This window comes from Platalea leucorodia (assembly GCF_965183815.1).
Source record: "Platalea leucorodia genome assembly, chromosome: 4".
NCBI classification, from domain to species: Eukaryota; Metazoa; Chordata; class Aves; order Pelecaniformes; family Threskiornithidae; genus Platalea; species Platalea leucorodia.
Window position 1 is genome coordinate 112,953,441 of NC_138826.1, and position 23,224 is coordinate 112,976,664.

The 23,224-nt window shown below is 40.1% G+C and overlaps 1 protein-coding gene across 3 annotated transcripts in view; it reads left to right on the top strand.

Moving 5' to 3' along the window:
- The first annotated feature begins 1,257 nt into the window (after positions 1–1,257).
- The window catches only part of SRPK2 (SRSF protein kinase 2), a 152,547-nt gene continuing 130,580 nt past the window's right edge, over positions 1,258–23,224 (top strand). For all 3 annotated transcript variants that reach the window (XM_082308512.1, XM_082308507.1, XM_082308508.1), the window contains exons 1-2: positions 1,258–1,324; positions 1,416–1,500. In XM_082308512.1, the coding sequence (XP_082164638.1) occupies positions 1,309–1,324; positions 1,416–1,500 (101 nt within the window). In that variant the 5' untranslated portion in view covers positions 1,258–1,308. The remainder of the gene's footprint in view (positions 1,325–1,415; positions 1,501–23,224) is intronic.

Consider the following 23,224-nt stretch of genomic DNA (forward strand, 5'->3'; position numbering starts at 1 on the left):
CATGGTCCTATTGTTTTCTGTTCACTAGGCTCCCTAGTCAGACAAAAAAGTATTATACGTTGTGGTACCTCCTCTTTGGGTTGTCTAGCTTTATTTTCTGTTCCTGTCCCACTCCTAAGCTGAGCTAACCATAACCAGGGATTCAATTTTCTGTCTAGTTGAAATCTCAATGATCCAATTACTTAAGACCAGTGATTACAGCTAGTTCCCCTCACTCTCATAATACCTTGACTGCAGCTGCTTTTAGATCTTCATCCTTATGGATTCTTTGTCTTGTAATTTAGAGAGGCAGTTCTGCCTCCAAATTTAATGACTTTTCCCTGTTATCTTTCAGTTACTATGCCTTTGAACTCCAGTCCCATGTGAGGATAAGCCAGATGAGCCTCACACTCATACTGGAGTTTTTGGTATGACCCAGATCATCGTCTGTGCCAGGCATGTTACAGACAACACAAAATTTCAGTCATAATGCTGTCAAAAATTAAGCTATGCTGCGCACAGCACAAATAAGAAGTAGCAGTTTTCAACAGATCATTACTAGGCCAAATCTGAGTAGAGCCTGGTATCATGGGCAACAGGGCACGAAGAAAAAACAATTGCCAAGAGCTGTCCATCACGACAATCAAATAACTTGGTGAGAATCACAATGAAGGAAATCTAATTTCCGTGGATTTGTGTCATGAGGTTAATTGGTTCTGGCATCTAACCCCACACAGGTCTCCGCACAAGCTAAAGCTGATCTCGCCCCGGCTGCCGCCAGGGAGGCAGACCGCCACCGCCACCCCCTCCGCTTCTCTCCTCCTCCTGTCACAGCTCCCAGGATCACTTCGCCGCTCTGACCGCAAACCGGGGCGCCGGGGAAGGGAGGTGGTGTCTGCCAAAAGTAATTTCCAGTGGATTCGACGACCTGACAAAGCCCGCCTCGGCGGCTGCCCCGCCACAGATACGGACCTGTGGAAGGGGCAGCGGCTGCTCAGAGGCCAAGGCTGCCCCGCCGCCAGCGGCATCCCCCGGCGCTGAGGTGCGAGGCCGGGCCGGGCGCCGAGCGGCCGCCGCCCGCCTCAGGTGCGTTCCCGCCGGGCCCGCGCCGCCACCTGCCGCCGCCCCGCCCCCGCCTTTCCGGCCGCGGCCCCGCCGGCAGGGCCGCGCCTGCGCAGTTGGCGGCGGCGCGGGGCGGGCGGCGCGGGGGTGGGGGTGCCGGTGCCGCTGCTGCCGGCCGGTGCCCGGCGAGCGGTCGCGACTGGCGGGCGGCGGGGTCGGGCGAGCCGGGGAGCGGCGCGCCCGCCGAGGAGCGTGCGGCGCGGGGCGATGAACTCGCGCAAAGGTAGCGTGCTGTGCCGGGCGGCGGGGCGGCAGCGGGGGGATGCGCGGCCGCCGCTCACGCCGGCTCCCGGTTGTTCTCTTCTCCCTGGCAGTGCTGGCCCTGCAGGCCCGCAGGCGGCGGCCCAAGCAGTCCGCGGCGGCCGGCAGGAGGGACAAGCACCCGCCGACCCACAAAAAGTGAGTACGGGGACCCCCGACCCGCCGGGATGGAGCCTCCCCCCGGGACAGCTTCGTCGTCTGTCCTTCCCTCACGCTTTCCTCACCGCCGCCCCGTAATCTCTGTCAGGGCGGTCCCGCGGCCCGGCCCCACTGCTTGCTTTCACGGGGGAGCTCCCCCGCTCCCCCCGCCGCCGGGACAGAGGGCGGCAGCCCCGGCGGAGCGCACCCCGCGGCGGGGGCCGGGGCCGGGGCCGGGGCCGGGCCCTCCCACGGGGGGTGTCGCCGCGTCCCCCCGGGGACCGGCCCCAGCGCCGGCGCCGGGCTCAGCCTCCTTCGGGCAGGGCCTCCCCGTGCCACACGGGCCGCCTTCCTCCCCCGGGGAAACCCGCGGTCCTGGGGCGATCGCCGCGGCGCTCCCCGCTGAGAAACCCCTGGTTGTCGGGGATCTGCCCGGGCTTGGTCTTTACAGCCCTCGTGTCCCTTTTGAACCATCCTCCCATTCTCACATCTTCACGGTCTTCTTTCTCTCCTTGTGCTTTCTGTTCTGTGGTTTCTTCCCGGCGGCATTGTCCCATCTACAGGCAGTCCTTTTTCTTACCCTGCTAACAGCCTGGTATGCCCGTCCTGCTCTCTGCCTCCTGCCCGGTGCTGTCAGATTATTTCCTGTTCCCAGATGTGTCTAATTGCCAGCAACACTGATACCGGTATCTTTTTTTTTTTTTTTTTTAAATCTCTGTTGATCTTGCAGAAATGGACAGAAGTTGCGGTCCATTTTCCCCCCCTGTCTTCCGCTAACCATTCATGTTCTTGTCACTGTCCAGTTCATCTTTTCTCATTCTCACGATACGTGTTTTCACTGAACCATGTAGGAACGTTCTTCTATCTCTATAGTGTTCCCATGTTAACTACTCTTTCCTAGGATAATGTGGCTTTGGACTCCTTTCTATTTTTTTTTTTTTCCTCATAGGATTATGTGCTTTTCTCACTAACTTTTACTGTATTTTGTTCGGTGAGACTTTATTGGTGACTCATTAAGTCACCAACAGACTCTTGTCTTCAGTTTTGTTGCTTGGGGATCCAGTCTACCTACTGTGTTCTGACAGGTAAACATACGTCCTGATATTCCTTATCCCCCTCTCCTCCCAGTTGGCCAGTGTTTAGAACTGGCAAGCAGGGTATGGTGGATGGATGGCTATATATGTGATGGGGTAAAGGTGTTGCTATGTGTAAATGATTCAAGGGGCAAGGTCTTTTTCTTTCTGATTTCTATAGAAAGAAATAATAATATATCCCTGACCCTGGAGGGTTTTTTTAGTTATGATGAATGGGCTTTTTTCCCCTTTGAGATGGGTAAAAATAAAGTAGGATGAAATGTGGTGTAGCGGTCGTCAGGCTTTGACTTGTTCACATCCTGTTCTGCTATTGTTGTTTCCTCCAGCGTTGCATGAAAGCTGCATTATGCTTTCAGTTATGTGAATTTGGAGTTATTGCAATGGAAAGAAATTTTATGCACAAGATATGCAATCTGATTGGATTGGTTCCCTTGTTTCCAAAATCCTTTCGGAAAGTCAGTCTGTAACATTATGTGGATTTGTTTTGCCACTTCGAAAACAGAAATAGCTTAAATTTTATTGTAACTCTAGGTTCACAATTGTTTTTGTAGCTTTCAGTTAAGTCTTAACCACAAGGTTATTAATAAACTTCTGTTCTACTTAGATGATACAGCGTTTAATAGACTTCTTAGTGGGGCTGCCTTGGGATGTCTTGCTGAATGAGTTTGTCAAAAGTCTACTTTCACAGACACTTATTAAGTGCAGAACTGGTACTCATTTCGTGTTTGCTGAAGAAGCTGGCTACTGTTAAGTCAGGGTGCACAGTCAGTAGCTGGCCATTTGCCATACTGAGTCGGCATTTCCAGATGCAATGGCCCAATCTGTTCAGTTGCCTCGGGAAACGGTGGTTTTGCTGCGGTAGACAACAGAGCTATGATTTCTTTTCTGCTATGTATGTTTTCTTTTCTCTTCAAACCACTTTTATGCTATGGAGACCTCCTACTCTGTTTATGCTTCTTTATGAAAGGGAAACTCCTTTCAAGTTTTTTTTTTTTTTCAAGTCTCCTTGCATATGGCTAAATAGTTTAGGCCCCCAAAGTAAACCCAACATCGGACATTAGCTCAGAAGACAGTCTCAGCAAAAGTATCTGTTTTGTCCTGTTCCTAGCCTTGCTTTAAATTCAACTGCTGCAGCATATACTAGTGTGTTAGAGCTGTACAGTGTCTGTGATGCACATCAAATGCACAGTAGCTGCAAATGAAAATGATGATTTGAGGGGTGGAAATTCTACACCATAAGTTCCCTGTAGTGAACTTGTTCACTATGTGAAAATTGTGACTTGGTTTTGAATCCAAGTTGGTTTTTTTTTTGTTTTTTTTTTTTTTTTAAACTGTGGTTCTTAGGAAGACTCTTCTCTGCTGGGTCATAGCTTTATAGAGCAACTTCCATTGTTGCTGGTAACAATGTGCTTCAAAGGAACTGCAGGATTCCTCTTCTAGAATTGGCTAGGAGAGTTGTATTGCATTGTAGCTTACTTGCAGGCCTTTGTTTGAAGAGTATTAAGATGATGACACAAGAAGAAGAAAAAATTACAGTGCTCTTTAATGCTGAATAGCTTTTTGTCTGTTACGACCTTAATTGCCATAGAAGCCTGTGAGATCAGTCCTGTAACTGCTCAGTGTTGACCCCTTATGTCAGTGATGAGAATGGGTGGAGGTGAATCCCTATTTTTTATAGGGTGGAAAAATAAGAAAGTAGAAGTTAAGTGGCTCATGTTCTGAAGAGAAGGCACTTTGTCTTGATTCAAGACTGTATCTAAAATTGCAGGTAATAATAAAATCTGCTTGGTATGGCCTTAATTTGAATTCAACCATTCAGGCTATTGAAAAAGAATAACATCTCACTATTTTAAGTTAACAGCACTTGATTTTGCTTATAATAGATGGACTTGCATGCAGTGTGTACAAACTGCTTATGTATTTTTTGAGTTGGACAAAAGATTAATCATAATGGTTAATTCGGGTCTTCTGAATTATTTCTCCTTAAAATGGAGATCTGCATTGAGAGAGGTCTGTGAAATAGCATTTTTGACAGGTGCCCAAGCCTGTGTTCAGAGATGAACTTCCTTACAGATAGACAAGCCTGTTTACTGTCCTTTACTTGGCGCTAACAGAGCCCAGTCATGTAAGAGATGGCATCAGGTATGTCTACCTTTTGCATTCAGCAGAATGGTAAGCTCTTCTTTATATTCAGACTAGTATTGGCTTCAACTGGAACAAACTTCTGTCTGGGATATTTTTATTTTGCTTGACTTTATTTCTAAGTGAATATGACAAAACCCAAGTGAATACCCAATCAAAGATTTGTCATCTTTAACACACTTACTATAAATTTTTATCCAAAGTTAAAGGATAGAGTTTTGTATGTAAAAAAAAAAAATCCAGACGATGATGTGCGGATGTATGGAGAGAGGATTAAGTGTATTGAATACTTCAATAAAAATGCATAAATCCAGATATCAAAATTGACTTTTCAAAATACAGTTTTCTTGTGGAGTAGGTTTTTTGGTTTTGTCTTTAAGCAATATTTTAGAACAGGTGATAGAGACCATGTGATACTGCTTTATATTGGTGAAGAGTGTGTATGTTAGATAACACGGGAAGTGCCAGATTTCTGTACTGTGTATTTCCAGATCACTAACTTCTTGGACCCACAGGTATTGTACAGCTATCAAGGTTTTGGATATATGACGTTACTATGGAATCTTAATGTCTGAAAATTATTCACTGCTTTTGTTTGTCAGTACTTCTCTACCACAGTGTTTTTCAGCCTCTTTCAGTAACTTTGAGGAGAATAAAAATAGCCATCTTGCACAGTGCTACAGTGGCTTTCATTAGCTTCATTTCTTTTTTTGCCTGCAGAAGTTTTGCAAACCCTCCCCAAGCTTTTTCATTAGCTTTTGTGAGAGGGTGAGGGTGGAAGTGTGTATATGTGAAATGGGCTTTTTTTTTGACCACCAGTGGTCTGAGGCCACAATATGTGAATATCCTAGAGTGGATATATATCCTAGGGTTGATCAGCTTAGGAAGTACTCTCAGTGGTGTTTTGGATATTTACTCAAAATGTGATGTTGATGGTAATTGCCACTCTTGCCTTAATAGTGTTTCGTCGTCTTGCTAAGAATATTTTAATTGCACTTTTATCTTCCTGTTTCTGTCAAATTTTAAGATTTCATTAAGCTACCTGTACTGCAGGGCTGTAACTTTCTATCTTGATTATTTGCCCACTTAGTGTATGCAGGGTTCAGGTTCTTAACATTGTGCCTTCTTAAAGAGTACAATATACAGAAAGATTCAGCTGAAAGAAACAAAGTTGATTTTAGTTGTCTAGATACAATACTAATAATTCTTTTGTAAAGGAGTAAATAATTACATGTATTGAGATTGCAGAAATTTAATTTAAAGAAGGTGGTGTGACATGTTTGATCTCGAATGCCTGAGTCAGTCCAATGTTTACCTTTGTAATGTGATAACAAAACACAGATCAGAGACTTTTTGTGAGATCCAATGGAACCTAGAGTAAATTTCAGTGTAAAGTAGCATGTGTATTACAAAGTGTGTTCATCTTTCTGTTTTGAACTCTGTGTCATGTAGTAAGAAAACATCCTGCAGCTCTAATAAATTAATTTCTTAAATGGGAATGGCTCCAGAATTTCTAATATTCTGTAGAGGTCTACGTGCAGATTTGTGTAATGAAAGTAGTTATTGTCATGTAAGTGTCAGTGTCAGGACATCTGTTATCAAAGAATTATCTGATCGTACAAATTTGCCAAGATTCATGCCTTTTTCATAGAACAGAGCAGGTTGGAAGTGACCTTGAAAGATCGTCTGGTCCAACCCTTTGTAGGAAAGGGAGCCTAGGTGAGATTGTCTATCACCTTGTCTAGCCACGTCTTGAAAACCTCCAGCATGAGGATGCCACCATGTCCCTGGGGAGGTTGTTCCAGTGTTTGGTTGTTCTCAGTGTAAAAAATTTCTTATATCAAGATGAAACCTCTCCTACTGCAACTTGTACCTGTTGTCCCTTGTCCTTTCTTTGTGGCTCCTTGTGAAAAGAGAGACTCATCCATTTTGTATTTCAGATCATAGTGAGATGAGCTGTTGGGGTGTAATGTTCGTGATGACTGGGCCACTTGTTCTGCAGTGCATTTTTATTTTTTTAACTCTTTTATTTACTGTAACTACAGAGTAGGATGGTAATAAATTTTGTGGCCAAGGCCTGGACATGGATTTTGAAATATAAACATCTCTCTCTTCCTTTTTTTATCAAGATGATGATAGACTGTAGAAGCTATCGACTTTTTTTTTTTTTTTAAAAAAAACCAAACTACAATTTGAAGATGTATATGACAATCTTTACTGACTAAATAAGATTGTCAGGTTGTATAACATATTTAATTTGATTTGATAAGACTGGATCAAATCAAATTATTTTTAGTTTTGGACAACTTCACTGAATTCCCACACATTAACATGAAGGAAAGAACTCCTTTATTACCTGGCTTCTTGATGGTGTCCTAAATATACTTTGTGACCATTTCAGTGATTTAATGTGTGTGAAAAAAAGATTGGAAGGCCTGCATAAATCCTTTTTGGTGGCCGTGGATTATCTAGACATAAGGCAAAAGTAAAACCTGAAGAGAAACCTGTTCTTCTTACGGCTATGCTAAATATTCAACTTTTTGATTGCTGCCTTACAGCATGAATTGTCTCAGATAAAGTTTGTGTTCAATCTATCTCCAGCATTTTCTGGAGCAGTAAGAGTTGTAGAAGTAAATGTATCTAGCTAAGCTAGAAATTCCATTAAAGAAATAGAAATGGGGGACAATGAGAACGTTATATCGGAACACTATCGAATTAAGCTCTCTCAATTTCCTCATTTAGAGGAGAACTGCTGGTCCTGTTGAGGAACAGACACAAGGCTTTTGTTTTAAATTCCGTTCATGTTTTTCAAGGATTGCAATCTTTAAGGATTGTCTTCTTTTCACCAAGAAAGCTAGTGGCAAAGGTTGGTGTGAACTACTTCTACGTTAACTAGTGAACTGTTGTGCAGTAGTGGAAACTGCACGTGCTTCTTGTAAGCATACCTGTACTTTTAGTGGATTCAGTGATTGCTGATGTGTTTGTCTTCTTAATGTCTGTAATAAAAGAGTATATCTCTACTGAAAACCATTTTCATTTGGTCTCTGGCTGTGATTGCACAAGACAATGAGCTTTAGATAGTAAGCCTTATCTAGCTTCCTTTTCCTGTCTTCTCTTGTGAAAATGCTACTAGATTTGCCACTGCGCGCACAAACATATATAGACCCACGTATTTATGCATAATAATGTATACAGAAGTTAAAATTTATTTTAATCCTTGTTTGAAGGAAGCCTGGGTCTAGGTATGGATGAGGAAGACTAGAAAGTTAATTGGTGTCCAGGAAATTACAAAAGTGTTTCAGTGCTTCCTCAAGTATGCTTGTTATGCTTAGGCAAAATAATCATTTCTTTATTGTGACAACTAAGTTGTTTTTCTTAAAAGCAGCATCTATTAGGTAGTTGCTATGCCCATGGTTGTTTGCTGAATGGATTCTGTTCACTGATCAAAAGCTACAGGTATACTTCTTGGGCTTCCCATATGAGAATGACCATGAACTCTCAGAGTGTGAGGTGGTCTTGTATCTGCTCCTCAATTGTAAATGCGTGTGAGGTGGTTGTTTGCGTTTTTTTTTGTTGTTGTTGTTGTTTTTTTTTTTTTTTCTTGGGATGATTTACTGAAGAATATTGGAGAAGCTAATGTTAATTTTTTAAAAGCTTTTAAAGAGGAGGACTAGGAAGGATTCAGAAGGATAGTACCCAAAGTTATGCCACTATCTAATGAAAGCAAATGAAGTGACCTCAGTTCTCTACAGAAGAAAGGGATAGGACTGTTAAAAATGAAAGCATAACTGTATAGCAGTTGCATTCAGAATTGTTCCCTTTTCTTACTGATTACTCCTGTTGTAATTCTGCCCAACTCTTACCTTTGTAATCTAGCCTGTGTTTCAGTAATCAATAACTAATTCTGTTCCAATTGCCTATGGGGACTTTGGGAATGGGCCCCATATTGCTAGGCTGTTTTTTTAAAAAAAAAAAAAAAAAAAAAAAATCTTGTAATAATATTTGAAGGAACAAAAAATTGTCTTTCTACCTATCTTTACAATTCCCAGTATTCATAGCTTTAAAATACCCTTGGTTTCAGCCTTCATATATTTGAAGTGATAACCCTTGCTTCCTGGTTTTCCTATCAACACATTTTTTTAAAAGACCCTTACCCTTGTTTTCTAATTTTTCACTTTTAATCTGTTAACAGTTATAGCAGATTGTAAGAGGGATGGTTCTATTTAAAGTTGGCAGAGCTTTGGTAGTAGTCTTCTTCCTCTGCCCCCCTTTCTACCCCAGTAATACAGCTTTTAGGATGAGCTCTGCTTTTGGGAACTATTGTGTTTGAATGGATCTCGACAATGTGCAGAAGGTACGTGGAGAAATGGCTAGAAAGGTAAGCATAATGTAATAAAACACTTGTTACAGAGCAGAATTGCAGCAGTCTGTATCTGAGCTTAAGATAACCGTAAAAAAAAAAAAAAGTTGTATTTAACAGAAGACAGTATGAACAAGTTTTTTTGGCTGAAAAAGATGGTCTACTAAGTTTCAAAGTGAACCTCTGTAAAGGTAGTAACATTTTTTTGAGTTACAGGTGTACTGTTTTTAATTTAGCCTACACATTTGGAAATGCTATGATTAAAACAGTGCGTGTGTCTAAATACCACGTATTCTGGTTTTGTCCAGCAAAGCAGCTGGCAGAGTTTTGACTTTTATATCGAGGTCCTGCATAATGAAGTAATGTTCTGCTGTAGAGTCTCTTTGAGTCTTAACGCTAAAGGAATCTTATCTTGAACTTGTTGGTTAAACGCAAACCACAGAATAGACTTGGTGAAATAACGCTTCTTGACAGTATTGGTGCCTTACTGTTTTTTCCTCAACTGAAGTTAGTCAATTAAAAGTCAATAATTTGAATGTTGGAGACTAAAAGAATCAAGGGCTTCAGTTGCCTTGAGCTATTGTCAATGCTTAGTTTGCAGTTTTCTAAAATGGAGGGGAGAATTCCATAGTTAAAGGTCAATTATATTTTCCTATCCCTGAGGAAAAAATTTAATATCTCTATTGTTCTTGTTACAGCAATAAAGGTCAGAGCTGTCTAGGTACAATATCTGTACCTTAAATTCTGATATTAAAATCAATTGTTTACTAATTTTCAAGCTGTACTAAAATTATACTGTTCTTGTATTCATGGTTCTAAAGAAAATTCTCTCTTGGGATGCCTGTTTTTTTCTTTACATTGATCTGTTTCTTCTATTCTTCTATTCTCCCCTCTCACCCCAGTAACTTCTCTGTTTAATGGTTGTGCTTGTCTCCCACTCGCTACCCTCCTGCTGTTGCTCACCTATATGTGGTGTTATTCCTTCTTCATAGACTGAGATACATGTGTTTGTATAAAATCATTATAGAAGAGGTTCTTAGGTAGTTGCACGGAGCCTGGAGGTGGGTATGATGGAAGTGCTTCTGTGACCGGCTGCCTGAAGGGTTGCTGTAAGGGGAGCGAATGCATGGTGGAGCTCTATCTTCAAGAGAGAAGGTACACTCAGTAGGGCAGGGTGACTCCTCCCTCTTCCAGAGTGCTTAGGAAAGAAACAACCCCGAATTCTTTTCCAGGACCTTCAGAAGGTTGGGCTTCGGTTGGGGTTCGTCCTGCTGAGCGGCGGGCCGTTACGCGGGCTGGGCCTGCGCTGTTGCGCTACGCGGGACGTCGGCAGCCGGTTTTATTCCTTTCTCCTGCCAGAGTCTGAGTACCCAGTGCTCACTTATCCCCTTTGGTGAGGGACAGTTGGGCAGTTTGAGACCATGTATCCTGTAGAAACAAAACAGGAGAACCCTGGATCCTAGAAAAAAATAAGGCATAAGTTACTAAAATCCAAGTAGAAAGTAATTAAAAGAATACCAGTTAAGTGCAGCTAAGTCTTTAGTTAAGTAAGGTACATAGCAAGACAACTTTATTTCTAACAGATTTTTTTAATGGTGATTTTAATGTTTGAAAGCTAATTATAAAATATTTTAAAATAAATTGTGCTTCTGTATACATTGTGATTTATATTTGTGCTCATGTTACATGGTTCACATTTTACCATCTCAAAAAGATGATGTAGAACTAGAAATTGCTCAAAGAAGGAGGGAGTAAAGGTGATTGAGGATATTGGACAGCTTCATTTATGACCAGTGCTTTTCAGATATGTAAAGATGGTTAAGGAGTATTTTGACATGCCTGAAAAATCATTACTGGTATAGAAAGGGAAGAAAAAATAAGTTGTCTTTTTTCATTACAAACCAATGGTATCCAAAGAGTGACTTTAATGCAAAAAAAGATAGTTCTTTTTATACAGTACAAATGGCAGAATGCAGCTTTGCAATATGTTGCAGAGGCCAAATTATAAATGGGTTTAAGAAAGATGAGACTGGACACTAGAACCGTCGGTGCTTTTTAAGTATACTGCTGTCGGTGCAATTTGACTTTCCAAGCTAGTGTGTGCTGAAGCCCTGTCATGTAAGTTTGTCCTAATACAGAGTGATCCGCTTACATGCTCATCTCTAAACGTGTTTCTGGCACCTAGTGGTATAATACTGGCCTAGGTATGTATTTGATCTAAATCAGTGGGGCATCTCTTAGATTTTTAAGGCCACCTCAGTAGATCACTTCCAACACCTGATAGTGTGCGTAAGCCTGACAGTATCTGAAAGCCTAGATCCAAGTGGGGCTTGACTGATCTAGCGTGTGGTGCTCCTGTACCTGGCTCAGGAAGGAGCTGTGAAACCGGAGTTAGCTACTAAATCTGAGTCTGCAGTAAATCAGTAGAGGTGTGTGTTTGAGAAGAGCTTTCATAAACCCAAGAACAGTAAGAGACAGACAAAGGGGTGGGGAGGCACGCCAAGGCGTGCAGAATACTGAAGGAAGGGGCGTGCCTGAAATGCTACTTTTCCTGTAGACTTTGATGCCATCTGCAGGTCTGAGTTTGATGCCAAAATGAGCCTGGGATTTAAAGTTGTGAATCTAAGAATTTGGATTATTTCCTCTGTTGCTGCAAACAGCTAGCTTTGTTTTAAAGTTACAGTTCTCGTGCTTATGCAATAGCTCAGTAATTCACTCGCCTGTGAAATAAGAGTTAGGTGCCTGAGGAATTTCCAGCTTATTATTCCGACCTGCCACGTGCAAGTGTCAGTCACAGGACTGTAGGCTGTGGTAGGCTTTGGTGCGTAAGGGGTGGCCAGTAGCTTTACATCTCTTCTGCGGAATAATCAAGAGCAACAGACTGATGGAGTTGGAAGACAAGTGATTAAAAGGGAAAGCATTGCTATCAAGTTTCACTGGTGCCTTTCCTGGTGTCGCAAGGCACAGTATGACAGATCTCTGTTGCCAGAATCTGTTCCCAGGTGAATGTTTTAGAATTTTAGCAGTGTCAGGGAAGCTTGGAAAAGACCGGGAGCTTCATGATACTATTTTGAGTTCTAGCTCAAAAGAATAGGAATCATCATTACGGATAATAGTACATTTTTTTTCCCCAGATACTTTTTTTTTTTAAGGTAGTCTGTTGCTTGGGGCAGCCTGTTTTGTATATTAGTAACACAGCGTTCCAGCACATGTTGGTGGCCAAGTCCGTGATACTGGTCCTAGACATTTAATCAAATTCTACCTAAATGCTACTAGAGCGTTGCCTCTATTTTTTAATGTCAATTAGAGATTTTCTTTTTTTTTTTTTTTTTTTTTTTTTTTTTGTTTCCCAGAAATGTTTGCTATATAGCAACTTGTAAGTCTTGGATTGTGTCCACAGTGTTGAGAAGATGACACACAGCAATTTTGGTAGTTGCTTCCAGCACTGTGCATTTTATAGAGTCACTCTTTAATCAGGGATGAGCATTCCTGGGAACTGGGAGCTTTGTGATGAACTCGGTATTGCTGTTGTGGGCAGACATAATCTGGGCACACCTGCCAGTCAAGGCTCTTGGAGAAGCTGGACGTGAAAACACAATGTGTGAATCTCAAGTTAACTTAAAATGTGAGATGGAGCTATAAAGAACTAGGCTGAGGCTACCACTATATTTTAGATCACCGAATACCTGTTAGATAACTACTTTGGTCTTTAGTATCCATCAGTTACGTTTAAGTATTGCATTCTCACTGCTAATCCAAGTTGTTTAGTAAATCTAGCATCTAGAAACTAAGTTAAAACTATTTATTCAGTAGACAATACCTATTTTTCCTCAGTTGTCTAAAATAAGTATTGTTGAGAATTGATTAGTTTATCTAAAAATGTTGCAACAAAGCTGGCAAACTTTCTGCATATTCTATAGGAAACATGGGGCAGAATATAAAATTATTTCTCCTGTTCTTATTATTGAGAAATAGAATAACTGTATTCTCTGATATTTATTTCTGAAGCCAGAAAAATTAGTTTTGTGTAATGAGAATATTTATCTTGGGAATAAAGATGTAATTCTTTTAAAGTGATCATTTTGATCTAATTTTGTGTTTCCAAAATGACTCTCACTAGCTTGTGTCTCACACGGTGCCATATCTTGTCCTAATTATAGCCTTACGAAAACTTGAGATAAAGTGTAAGTAGACCAGACTCCCTTCTCCTCCACTTGTACCTTCACTGTGGTAGCTATGAGTCTTAACCCTTGCCCTGTGCTTTTCCAGGCTAGTGAAAACAAAGTATTTTTAATACCTGCAACTAAACGGAACATTAAAATAAACCACAACTGAAAATGTATATTGAAGCAAAACCACAGATTTATTCTGAGACTTTTGCTGTTTTTGTTATAGTTTTTTCTATACATCAGTGCCTGGTGTGCAGAACTCATATTATAGGTCACTGGTGATTAACTGAGAATGTAGTTTGGATAGTAGACTTGGGAAAGATCAATGGATTAAATTTATTTTGGGGATAATATTTCATTCAACCAAATGCTTTGTTTTAATTTTCATTTGTTGTTTGAAATAAACATCCTTTTATGGAAAGCTTCATCTATCTTGGGAGGATTCACAGGAGAGAACATGACAATCTAAGACTAATCAGATGCAATGGTAAGTCTAGTTTTAAGACACACGTTGTTGACTGTTACGGCCAAAGGTGACAAGTTGTAAACTCACTATGGTTTGAAACTACCAGGTTAATTTGATAGAGAAATTTTAGTTGGTAATTTGATCCATCATTCTTTCTGGTAAATTAGATGTTCTCTTTCCCTACTAGTCCATTGGAAGGCTTGACCAGCAGTTGCACATCTGGCTTGTGGGCTTTGCCGCTTCTCTTTTGCTACTTTTTCAATGTCGCAATTGCCAGGTGTTGCTGACTTCCCTTGTAAGAAGGCCTTGAGCCTTCCATTGAATTTTGGTGTTTTCTGTGCTTGGACTGTTCTGCGTCTTCTGCCAGCTTCTCTGGCCTTGAATTAGCCACCACCAGTGCCCATCATGGTAACACAGCTGAGGGCACAAAGGTAGGTGTGCCAGAGCTGCCATGGGGTTGCAGGAAGGTGGAAGAAAATGGCTTCTGGAAACAAACAACACACAAAATCAAAGCTCATTGCTTTGGCGTCAACAGGGATGCCGTTTTGGAGAATGCAAGGATAAGCATTTGGTACAAGCAAAACTGGACTACCCTCATCACCCACAACCGAAAAGAGCATGAGTGTGTTAAGGTTGTGAATTCAAAGTAGTTTAAAAAAAAAAAGGAGAGGATGGAAGTTGCTTTTTCCCCCACAGAAAACTGTTGACCTTGTATGTAATAATTCTTATATGTCATCATTTATAACTATGTAACATTAGTCTTCTGGTATTCCTTGGGTTTAGGACAACTTGCTTAAATACTAACATGGTGTGACTGATCATAAGGAAGCTATAAATAAAGTCTCTTCAGATGTTGTAACTGGGTTCATTAACACGACAGAAAACCAAACATTTAAAATATTTTAGTATTTTTATAATAGCCTCTAATTCTGGTATATATTACATTACGGTAGTACTGTTTCTACGTACATGTTGTGAAGATCTGAAAATAGTTAAAATTCTAGGCCTCTCAATGTTTTTTTCTGATATTCTCTCTTTGCAAATGAGGAAAAAGGAACATATATTAGCTTAACTCAGGCTGTGTACATGTAAAAAGGAATAATTCACTCTTCTAATTGTGCCACATCTGAATCAAAGAATTTGATGTATTTGCATTGTTGTGCTATCTCCTTTCCCACTTTAAAACATTTAATCAACATTTTAGGTAAACATGTCAAGCAGTAAAATCACCTTAAAAATAAAACTATGAAAAAGGTAAAGGAAAGTCCTCTCATGACTGTTTTAACACTGAAAAGTTACGTGACGGCAAAAAATTGTCTTTTCAGTTTATTTGTGAGATTCATAGCTTCTAAAAATCGCTTTGTGATGTCTTCAAGAAGTGGGGAAGGAAACCTCAGTTCATTTTTCTGGAGGGCATACATTTAAGCAGAAGAGTGTGACCGAGTTTTTAAATCAGAAAGTAGCATTATTTATGTTGACAGTGTCTCTCTTAAATCCAAACAAGTATGTTGCTGATTATGACAAAAATAATGGAAATAATGCAAGAGTTAGCAAAAATTTAAAAAAGCAAACCAGACCAAATGGGACCTCTGAGAGGTGTTTCTTAGCATCAGGACTTGATGGAGAAAATGCAGAGAACTTGCTTGTCCTGTTAGTTTATTCAGAGTGTTTTTAAGACATAGCGATGTTCATATGCAAGGGCAATGAAACTGAACGTGTGCCAGCTTCTTCCTAATTATAGTTCACAGCCTGAGGTATTAAGTTGAATTGAAACTGGACATGGTTTAAATTAATATGTTAAACTCTGAACTGTGGTGCACCAGGCACTGTGGCATGTTTGATTTAGCAATCATTGCTGCAAAGCAGCAATCTCCAGCAGGAAGATGAGTTGATAGCTAATTCTCAGAGTCTGTTTTTCAAAGCCTCTTCTCAGATTTTGTTCCACAGCAATATTTCTGGTTTGATGCCATGAATTTTACATTGGTAATAAGGGAGCTGTTTTAAAATAACATTGCAGTTATAAGAAAAAGATTTTATTGATTTTCAGTGTTTGTATTCTTAATTTTTGCTCCACGGTCGATTCAGTGTCAACTCTGCCAATATTTTATTTTTGAGAAAATGTATAGCTATACTTCATATTTTGTAGTCAATTGGTATAGCTAATAAATAATGTTTATATATGTGTATGTAGATAAAATACTGCCTTTACATAAGAAACTTAATTTGGGAGTCTTTAAATACCATTTAAACTCAGTACATAAAGTCTCTTAACACTCAACAAAAGTAATAGTCTAATAACAGGGATGAAGTGTATAATCTCTTAGTGTGTCAGGAAGGGATGAAAACAACAAAGTAGAAAAATTGGTCCCCTCTCACTTCTTTGTCTAGTAATATCACCTTTCTTCATGGGTTTGCTTCTTGTGGTGTTCTCATCAAAGCATGACAATGTTAAAAGCAAGTGAAATAAAAAGGACCAAGCTGCCTTGTTTCTGTTTTAAGATGATATGGTTTCCTTCAAACTGAATTACCATAGATAATGTGGAATTAAAACTTAATCAAGAATTAAAAGCGTCTTCACCCTATTTCCCTGAATAGAATTTAATTTCTGCTTTTATCAGCAACAGTGGAAAGCAGCAAAGCCCAGATTTGCTGCCAATAAATGTATACCAAGAATATCAGAACGAAAAGTGAGTGAGCTTATAATGACATTTCCTTATCTAGGCAGATATACATGAATACGGTGGGGGGTATTTGGAGGAAGGAAATAGAAGATGGGGCAGAGGCTGAGTGAGAGGACCGTTACTTTAGCAGAAAAGGGAAAATCTGATTTACAACGTAGGGTTTCACTGACAGGGAAAAATGTGTATGCACTCGGTGTGAGCAAACACCCAAAATGCTCAAATGAGTCTGTGAAAATTGAAAGTGGGGAGTTGGTGAGGTGAAGAGAGCATGTCTGTCTGTGTGTGTATGTATATATAGATAAAATTGTTTGCTATTTCCCTTTCTAGTAACACATTGTTTGTCTTATTTAGAGGATGATAAATTAACTTCATTCTGAACTCACTGTTTTCTTTATGGAGGCTGGGAGGCAGGGAATCCTGTGACTATTCCGACTGTATGCTTTCTCAGCCTGAAGTTCTTCACTGCTTATCTCCGGTGTTCGCAGCACAATCCTCACCCACCTGCTGCTGAGGTGTTGTACTAATGCAGCTTGGACCGGTGTGTTTCTCCTCAGGCTAAACAGCTACTAACGGATCCAGCTGTACCCGCTGTCCTTCCAAATCTTAGAGTCTCTTCTCACCGCTTTGTTGCATCCAGGTTTCAGATAGGTTACTTGAATTTGTTACGCTCAAAATTTTGTTATAACCAAAAGGAATGATCACTGTTTGCAGAGTCAAGAATTTGCAGTTAGTCTAGTGAAAGTCTTAACGGTCCAATCAAAGAATTATTGATAGTTGAGTTACAGTGATACTAGTATTTGTTTCAGATTGAGTACAGTCAAAATGATAAATGCACAACCTTTGTGTAGTATCTGCTCTTTCTGTGGTGCTATTCCCACCCTTCTAAGGCGGATGGTTTCATTTGGGAGGAGGGAGGGATATGGCTGGTCACCAGCCTCCCGAGCCCCTGCTGGGAGGTCTGGGAGGTTGATGTTGGTAGCTTCTTCCTCCTTATGCTGCTTTCTATTCCAGCATATTAAATAGTTCACTTTACACACAATAATTATTATTGCTGTGTCGGTTCCAGATAGATGTAAAACAATAGGTGCTACACCACACAACTGTACAAAGCTAAGCAACAGCTAAAACAAAGTAGGTAATAGTAATTTGATCAGTAGACTGTTGCTGTTCAGTGCTAAAACAAATCTCCAGGTAGGCCAAGACATGTTCAGACAGAGCCCGGTAAGTCCCAAGGCTTGTGTTATGAGCTTAACACAAAGCCTGTGGCCCATTGCAAACAATGGCAACACCGTATTTTTGGGCTACACTGTATTGCTTTGTGTGGTCTGTGGGGAGGAGCAATTACCGCTCTTCGTTCAGGTAACCTGGATGCAAATATGCTGAATTCGTAAAATTGCTGCCATGCTCTGAACCTTCCTGCTGCTGCTCAGGTGATTTCAAAGCTTGCAAGAAGCAGCTAGGAAGTGACAAGGCATAAATTCCGTGCTGATCTGGTGATGCCTAAGTGAAATGGCATTTTAGACCTTTTTCCAGGAAAATGGATGACCTCGGAATTCAAAAGATGGTACTTAGATCAGCACATCTGAGGGAATGTTTGCAAGTAGCTCTCCTACTGTAAGCAGAAATTGTATCAGAGAAAGAGGCTCTTTCTGTACATTTGAACAATTTTAAGCTTTGAGTTGAAATTTAAATACAGTCTGCTTTGTTCATTTACAGAAAGTCTATATGGTCTTTAACTATTTTATTGACTATTTTATTTTAAAATTATTTCCTTCCTGGGAACTGCCATAGTAGATAGTGGGAAAATCCTGGCTAGTGGGAAAGTTCTCATTTGCAAATTGGCTTTGTAAAAACCTCTGAAGCTTGAATTTTGTTAAAGTAGTACCTTAAAATATTGGTGGTTTGCAGAGCAGCTTTTGGGTTTATTTACATTTAACATGTAGCTATTCAACACTTTATTAGAAAACTGTTATTTCTTCTCTGAAAAGAACCTTTGTACCTGCCATCATGGAAGAAGCTCTAGGGGCTTTTATGTATAAGTGGACAAAGCTATGTAGCGTTGAATAGACATTTTAGCTAAAATAGTTGAAAGGGCTTGAATGCGTTTTCAAGGTATGATCTTCCTTCATTATAGAAATACTCTCTGTGTTCTAAAGAAGATCAGAAATGTGTTAGGAAACAATGGAGGGATCTTTTGAGTATTTTAGAGAACAACGTTACAAGCAGACGACCTTCTGGTCTATATCTCTCTTCAACGTTCAGAAGAATTATTTTTTCTTTCCTGACTATGACATCTGTAGCATTTCTATATGAAATGTATTTAAAAAAAAAAAAAGAAAGAAAGAAAAAAGAAAAGAAGGCAGTAATAATAACCAATCTTTATATTAAATATGTGTGTAAATATATATATATTTATGAGATGTGCTATAGTAATACCAATTAGGTAAAGGTTAAAGCAGGTAATATAGATAAAGGAAAGTGAATGTAAAGCTGATAACTCAGTGCTGTTACGTATTTCAGGGTGCTACATAAGTTAGAGAAGCTGTATTAAAAATTTTGGTTCTGTGTGCATTTATATCCAGCATCACTTGTGTCTCGCCGCCACAATAGCCTTGGCTCTCTTTTGCACGTGCTGCGGATTCTGCTCTCTGCTGTCCACCACAAGTCCCAGATCCATTCACTTCTCTTCCCATGCCCGCTAAGCGGAGTCTCGGTACCTTTGCTCTCTGCCATTCTTCAGTGGGCCCTCTTCGATAAACATAGCTGTTCCCTGTCTCTTAAGCCTACCTAGCGCTGTACTGAACCTCCCTTGCTGAAATGGATAGCCACCTGCATGAGGATCTGAGCTTCCCGTGTAGCTACGACACATCTTTGTGTGATGTGCTAGCTGGGCACAAAGTGTAGTGCTTGTGGTGGCTGGCGTGGAGTTCGACCTGGGCCAATTGACCAGCTAGCAGCAGACCCTCGGCAGCTAGACAAGCCAGCTGGGAAATGAGAGCTGGACTACCCTGACTCTCCCTCTGCGAGGTACTAATAGGGTTGTGGTTTGTTGTTTTTTCTTCCAGCTGCCACAAAACTTGTAGAAACTTAATAGCTCAGAGGTCTCCATCCACTTTTTCAAATGTTAGACCTGCCAAATATAATTTAAAAAAAAACAAAACCACAAACGGTTGGATAGACACACGAAAACTACATAAGCTCTGTTTTTTAAGCAGCAAGGTAAAAAGAAAGATGGGAGTTATTTGTTTGCTAGAAGAAAAATGCATTTAAAAGGAAATTACTGGTTGAAAATAATTGTGTTTGTTCAAATTTGATCAGTTCTTTGCATGCATGTTTTATTTCCAAGAATACTAAAATCACTACTGCTGAACTGTTTGGAAAGAATATTGCCAACTGTTTGAAAATTTAAATTTTTCATTAAAATGTAGTTGCTATGCTTTTTTGTCTGTTAGAAATAGGGACATAGAAGCAGAAAGGATTAAAGGGACATACAGTCTTGTCAATCAGCTGTTACTAATGCTGCATAATAAGCATCTGGGTTTCCACAAGATACTGAGGATGGCTGTAATCTGAACAAAGAACAGGGCTATGTGCAACTGTAGGACTCTCTTATGTGTGTACGTTGGTTTGGATCAGAATCAAATAGCAATGGAAAAGATTCATAAATACTAAGAACTTCTTGTCTAGTTTGTCTCTTTTCTTTTACAACTAAGCCAAACTTGCTAGCAGAAATGTTTTGAAAGTTGTTTTCTCTTATGTTAGGTACACTGGGGCTTGTTCTGCATTTTATTTCCTGTATTTAGGGTACGTAGATCATCTTGCCGTTAAATGTGTAACAGCAAACCGATAGTAAACCAAAGACCAGACAGATGGGAAATATGCTCCTCTTCTCTATTTTGTATTCAAGAAAGTGAAAGAAATAAGCTTTAAAAATAGATTTTAGTAATGGTACTTCTTCTCTGAAATTATGTATTTGGAGAATTGTTCAATATTGGGTTATTACCTAACATAAACAGAATTATTTGATGATACTGTTTATTCTGCCCATAGAAATAATTTCATTTTAAAGAGAATGTACTACCTTTGGCTTAATTCTATAAGTAGTCCTTGGCCATTTCCTTTGTTTTGGGTGGAGAGCCGTATTAGATTTTTCTATATTAGTGAAAAAAATACCTGATGGTTTTTCTCAGACTTACTGTAGATGCTGATGTTCTCATGCTGGCTTTTATGATTATTTAATATTGTTGAAACAAACCGCTAGGTGGCAACATCAATTAAAAAAATTCCAAGAAGTGCAATTAAAGTTGTCATCTAAAATGGGACACTAACCAGTAAGTTCGATTAAAGTGAAAACCTTTCTTGTAAGTAGAATTGTCCTGACCTGGAGAGGAGTTGTTCTGCAAAAGCATGTCGTGTGCGTGATCGGTGACTGAGCATAGCTAGCTGTGTTTGCTTAGATACGGAGGGAAAGTTGTTTTCACTTTCATATGTTTGCAATATATATTACACATTTGAAAAGGTGAATTGTTATCATACTACTTCTTGATGAAACTTGTTTTAGCCTGCCAGTTACAAAGAATTAATTGGGGTCACATCGATGCTACTTGAGAAACAAATCCCCGCTGGTGTGAATGTAAAACATAGTAATCTAGTTAATGTAAAATCAGTATGCATTTCGTTATGGCTGTGGATGAACTTATGAAATATTGAATGTGTCTGTTACAAATAGACACTTGTTAATGGCTGTGCTGATTTTATCTTCTTTGGTGTAGGTGCCACTGCGCAGCTCACAGGCTGGGTTTGCGTGTGAGAGAGAAGCCTGAAGAGATTTGTCATTCAGTAGCTTGTGAATGCAGCCTGCTTCCCGCAGAGCTTAGCACATACAGAAACCATATCCATATGTCACAGGACTTGTCTTATCAGAGGTATCTTGTCCTTTTATTTAGATATGTACATCCTTTTTCTTTTTCAGCACTTTTATTGAAGATGCTGTTGCTTATGTTCCTGCTTAGGAACTGTTTAAGTTTATATCACAGTCCTGTTTGGGTTAGTACTTTGGGAATACATGTAATGAAATGGCTGGCATGCAGTAGCAGCAGCAATTCTACTTGAGTGCAGTCTTCCTGGAGCTCCTGTCTGCCTGTACCACTCCACATGCATTTTTGAAACATCTATGTAGTATGCTGTTCTCTCGTTAGATTTAATTGGAGTGTGATAGGCTGTCCCTCTTCCTGGGAGCTTTAGTTCTTTGGGGTTTATTCCCAGTGCTTGGTGCTGTCAGTAATGGGTAAGTCACTAACCCTGCTGTGGTTCTCAGGTATTTTTGAGAGGGTAGTGCTTTCTCTTGCCTGAACTCTTGGTCTTTATTTTGTCAGGTTTTATAATCATTTTATCAGGCAGTGGCTAGAGGAGCTGATTTATCCTGGAATGATTTATATTTTGCCTTTTTCTGTTCTTTTTGTCTGCTGTGCATTAGGGTGTTGCAGTGACTTCGCTTCTCAGTCCTGAGGTCATGCAATTTTTCCTAAACTATTTCTGGTGTGGATGATACAGCAGAAGCATTCTCTTGAAGTACTATTTTTCAAGTGGAGTTGAAAATGCTTAATTTGATGGTTTTTGTGCCCAGTTGACTCTGTCATAGACCAGACTGGACTGCTTGTTAGAGAGATTGTGAGTGGTGCCTCTTAAAATAAGTGGTAATGTTCCCGTAAGTTGCTATGTCTAAGCAAATAAGGATCATGCCTGTTTTGGAGGGGGGTTGTTTGGTTTCTTTTATAGGTTTGATTTAACTTCAACTCCTTCTCCATGTTTTTTAAAGATAAGTAATTATATCATACATGGTGGTGGTGTCACTGTAACTTGATTCTGTGCATGAAGTACGTCTGTAAGTGTAGATAGTTTAACCTTGCCGTATTACAGTAGACATTTAAACGCTACTGGAAGAAAAGGAAAAGATTTCCAAAACTTTATTCTGTGGCAAGACCTATGTCTGTAGAGTCGGCTGCTATTAAGATTTTTATTAAGTTCAATAATTCATAGTTCATGTACGATACCCTCAGAGGATATGTAGAAAGTGCTTCACGGCGATGGGCTATCTTAGGCATAAGGAGCAATAGAGCTACATCAATACTGTATCTGGGATAGCTGAGCAGGGAATGTAAATGCTAAAATTCACTTAGGAGGGGGACATGAGGCAAAACGAGTAGGGAAATGCTGTTAAAGGTTTTCAGACTCTGACCGAGAGTCCAATGCTGACTTTCTTGCTGTGTTTTTCCTCTTATTGGTATTCCTTGTTGCATATTCATGTAGGTGAAGTATCCTGCTTATGTTTGAGGTGGTCTATGTTACTGCAAGGCAGAAACTTCCCTGTGTTATATATTAGGATGTATTTTCTGTCATTGTGTCAATTTTGAATTCTGGTGGTATTTCTTCTATTATAAAGAAACACCTGTAATTCTCTTGGCCATCCTTTTTCTCAGGCTGTATTGTAGCCAAAAATAATGCTGTGTCATTTCTGCTCAACAGCTTTTCTTCCAGGTGTGGCATGTACTTTGCACAGTGGGTGTCCACGGCCTCATGGCATTCTTGTTCTGAATGCTTTGCTTTCTGTGATAGCATGGTGTCTGTGTTACCACGGGCTTACTGTGTCTGAGTCTTTCCGAATGTTTCTCCTTTAACACTTTTCTAACGCTTTTCTGTAATTTCCACCTTGCTGTTGCTCCCTTGCCTCTTCAGGCAGCTCCTGGTTCTATAGGGACCAGGACAGACGTGACACGAACAGAACATTCCTTGTGATTCAGTGTCCATCGTGC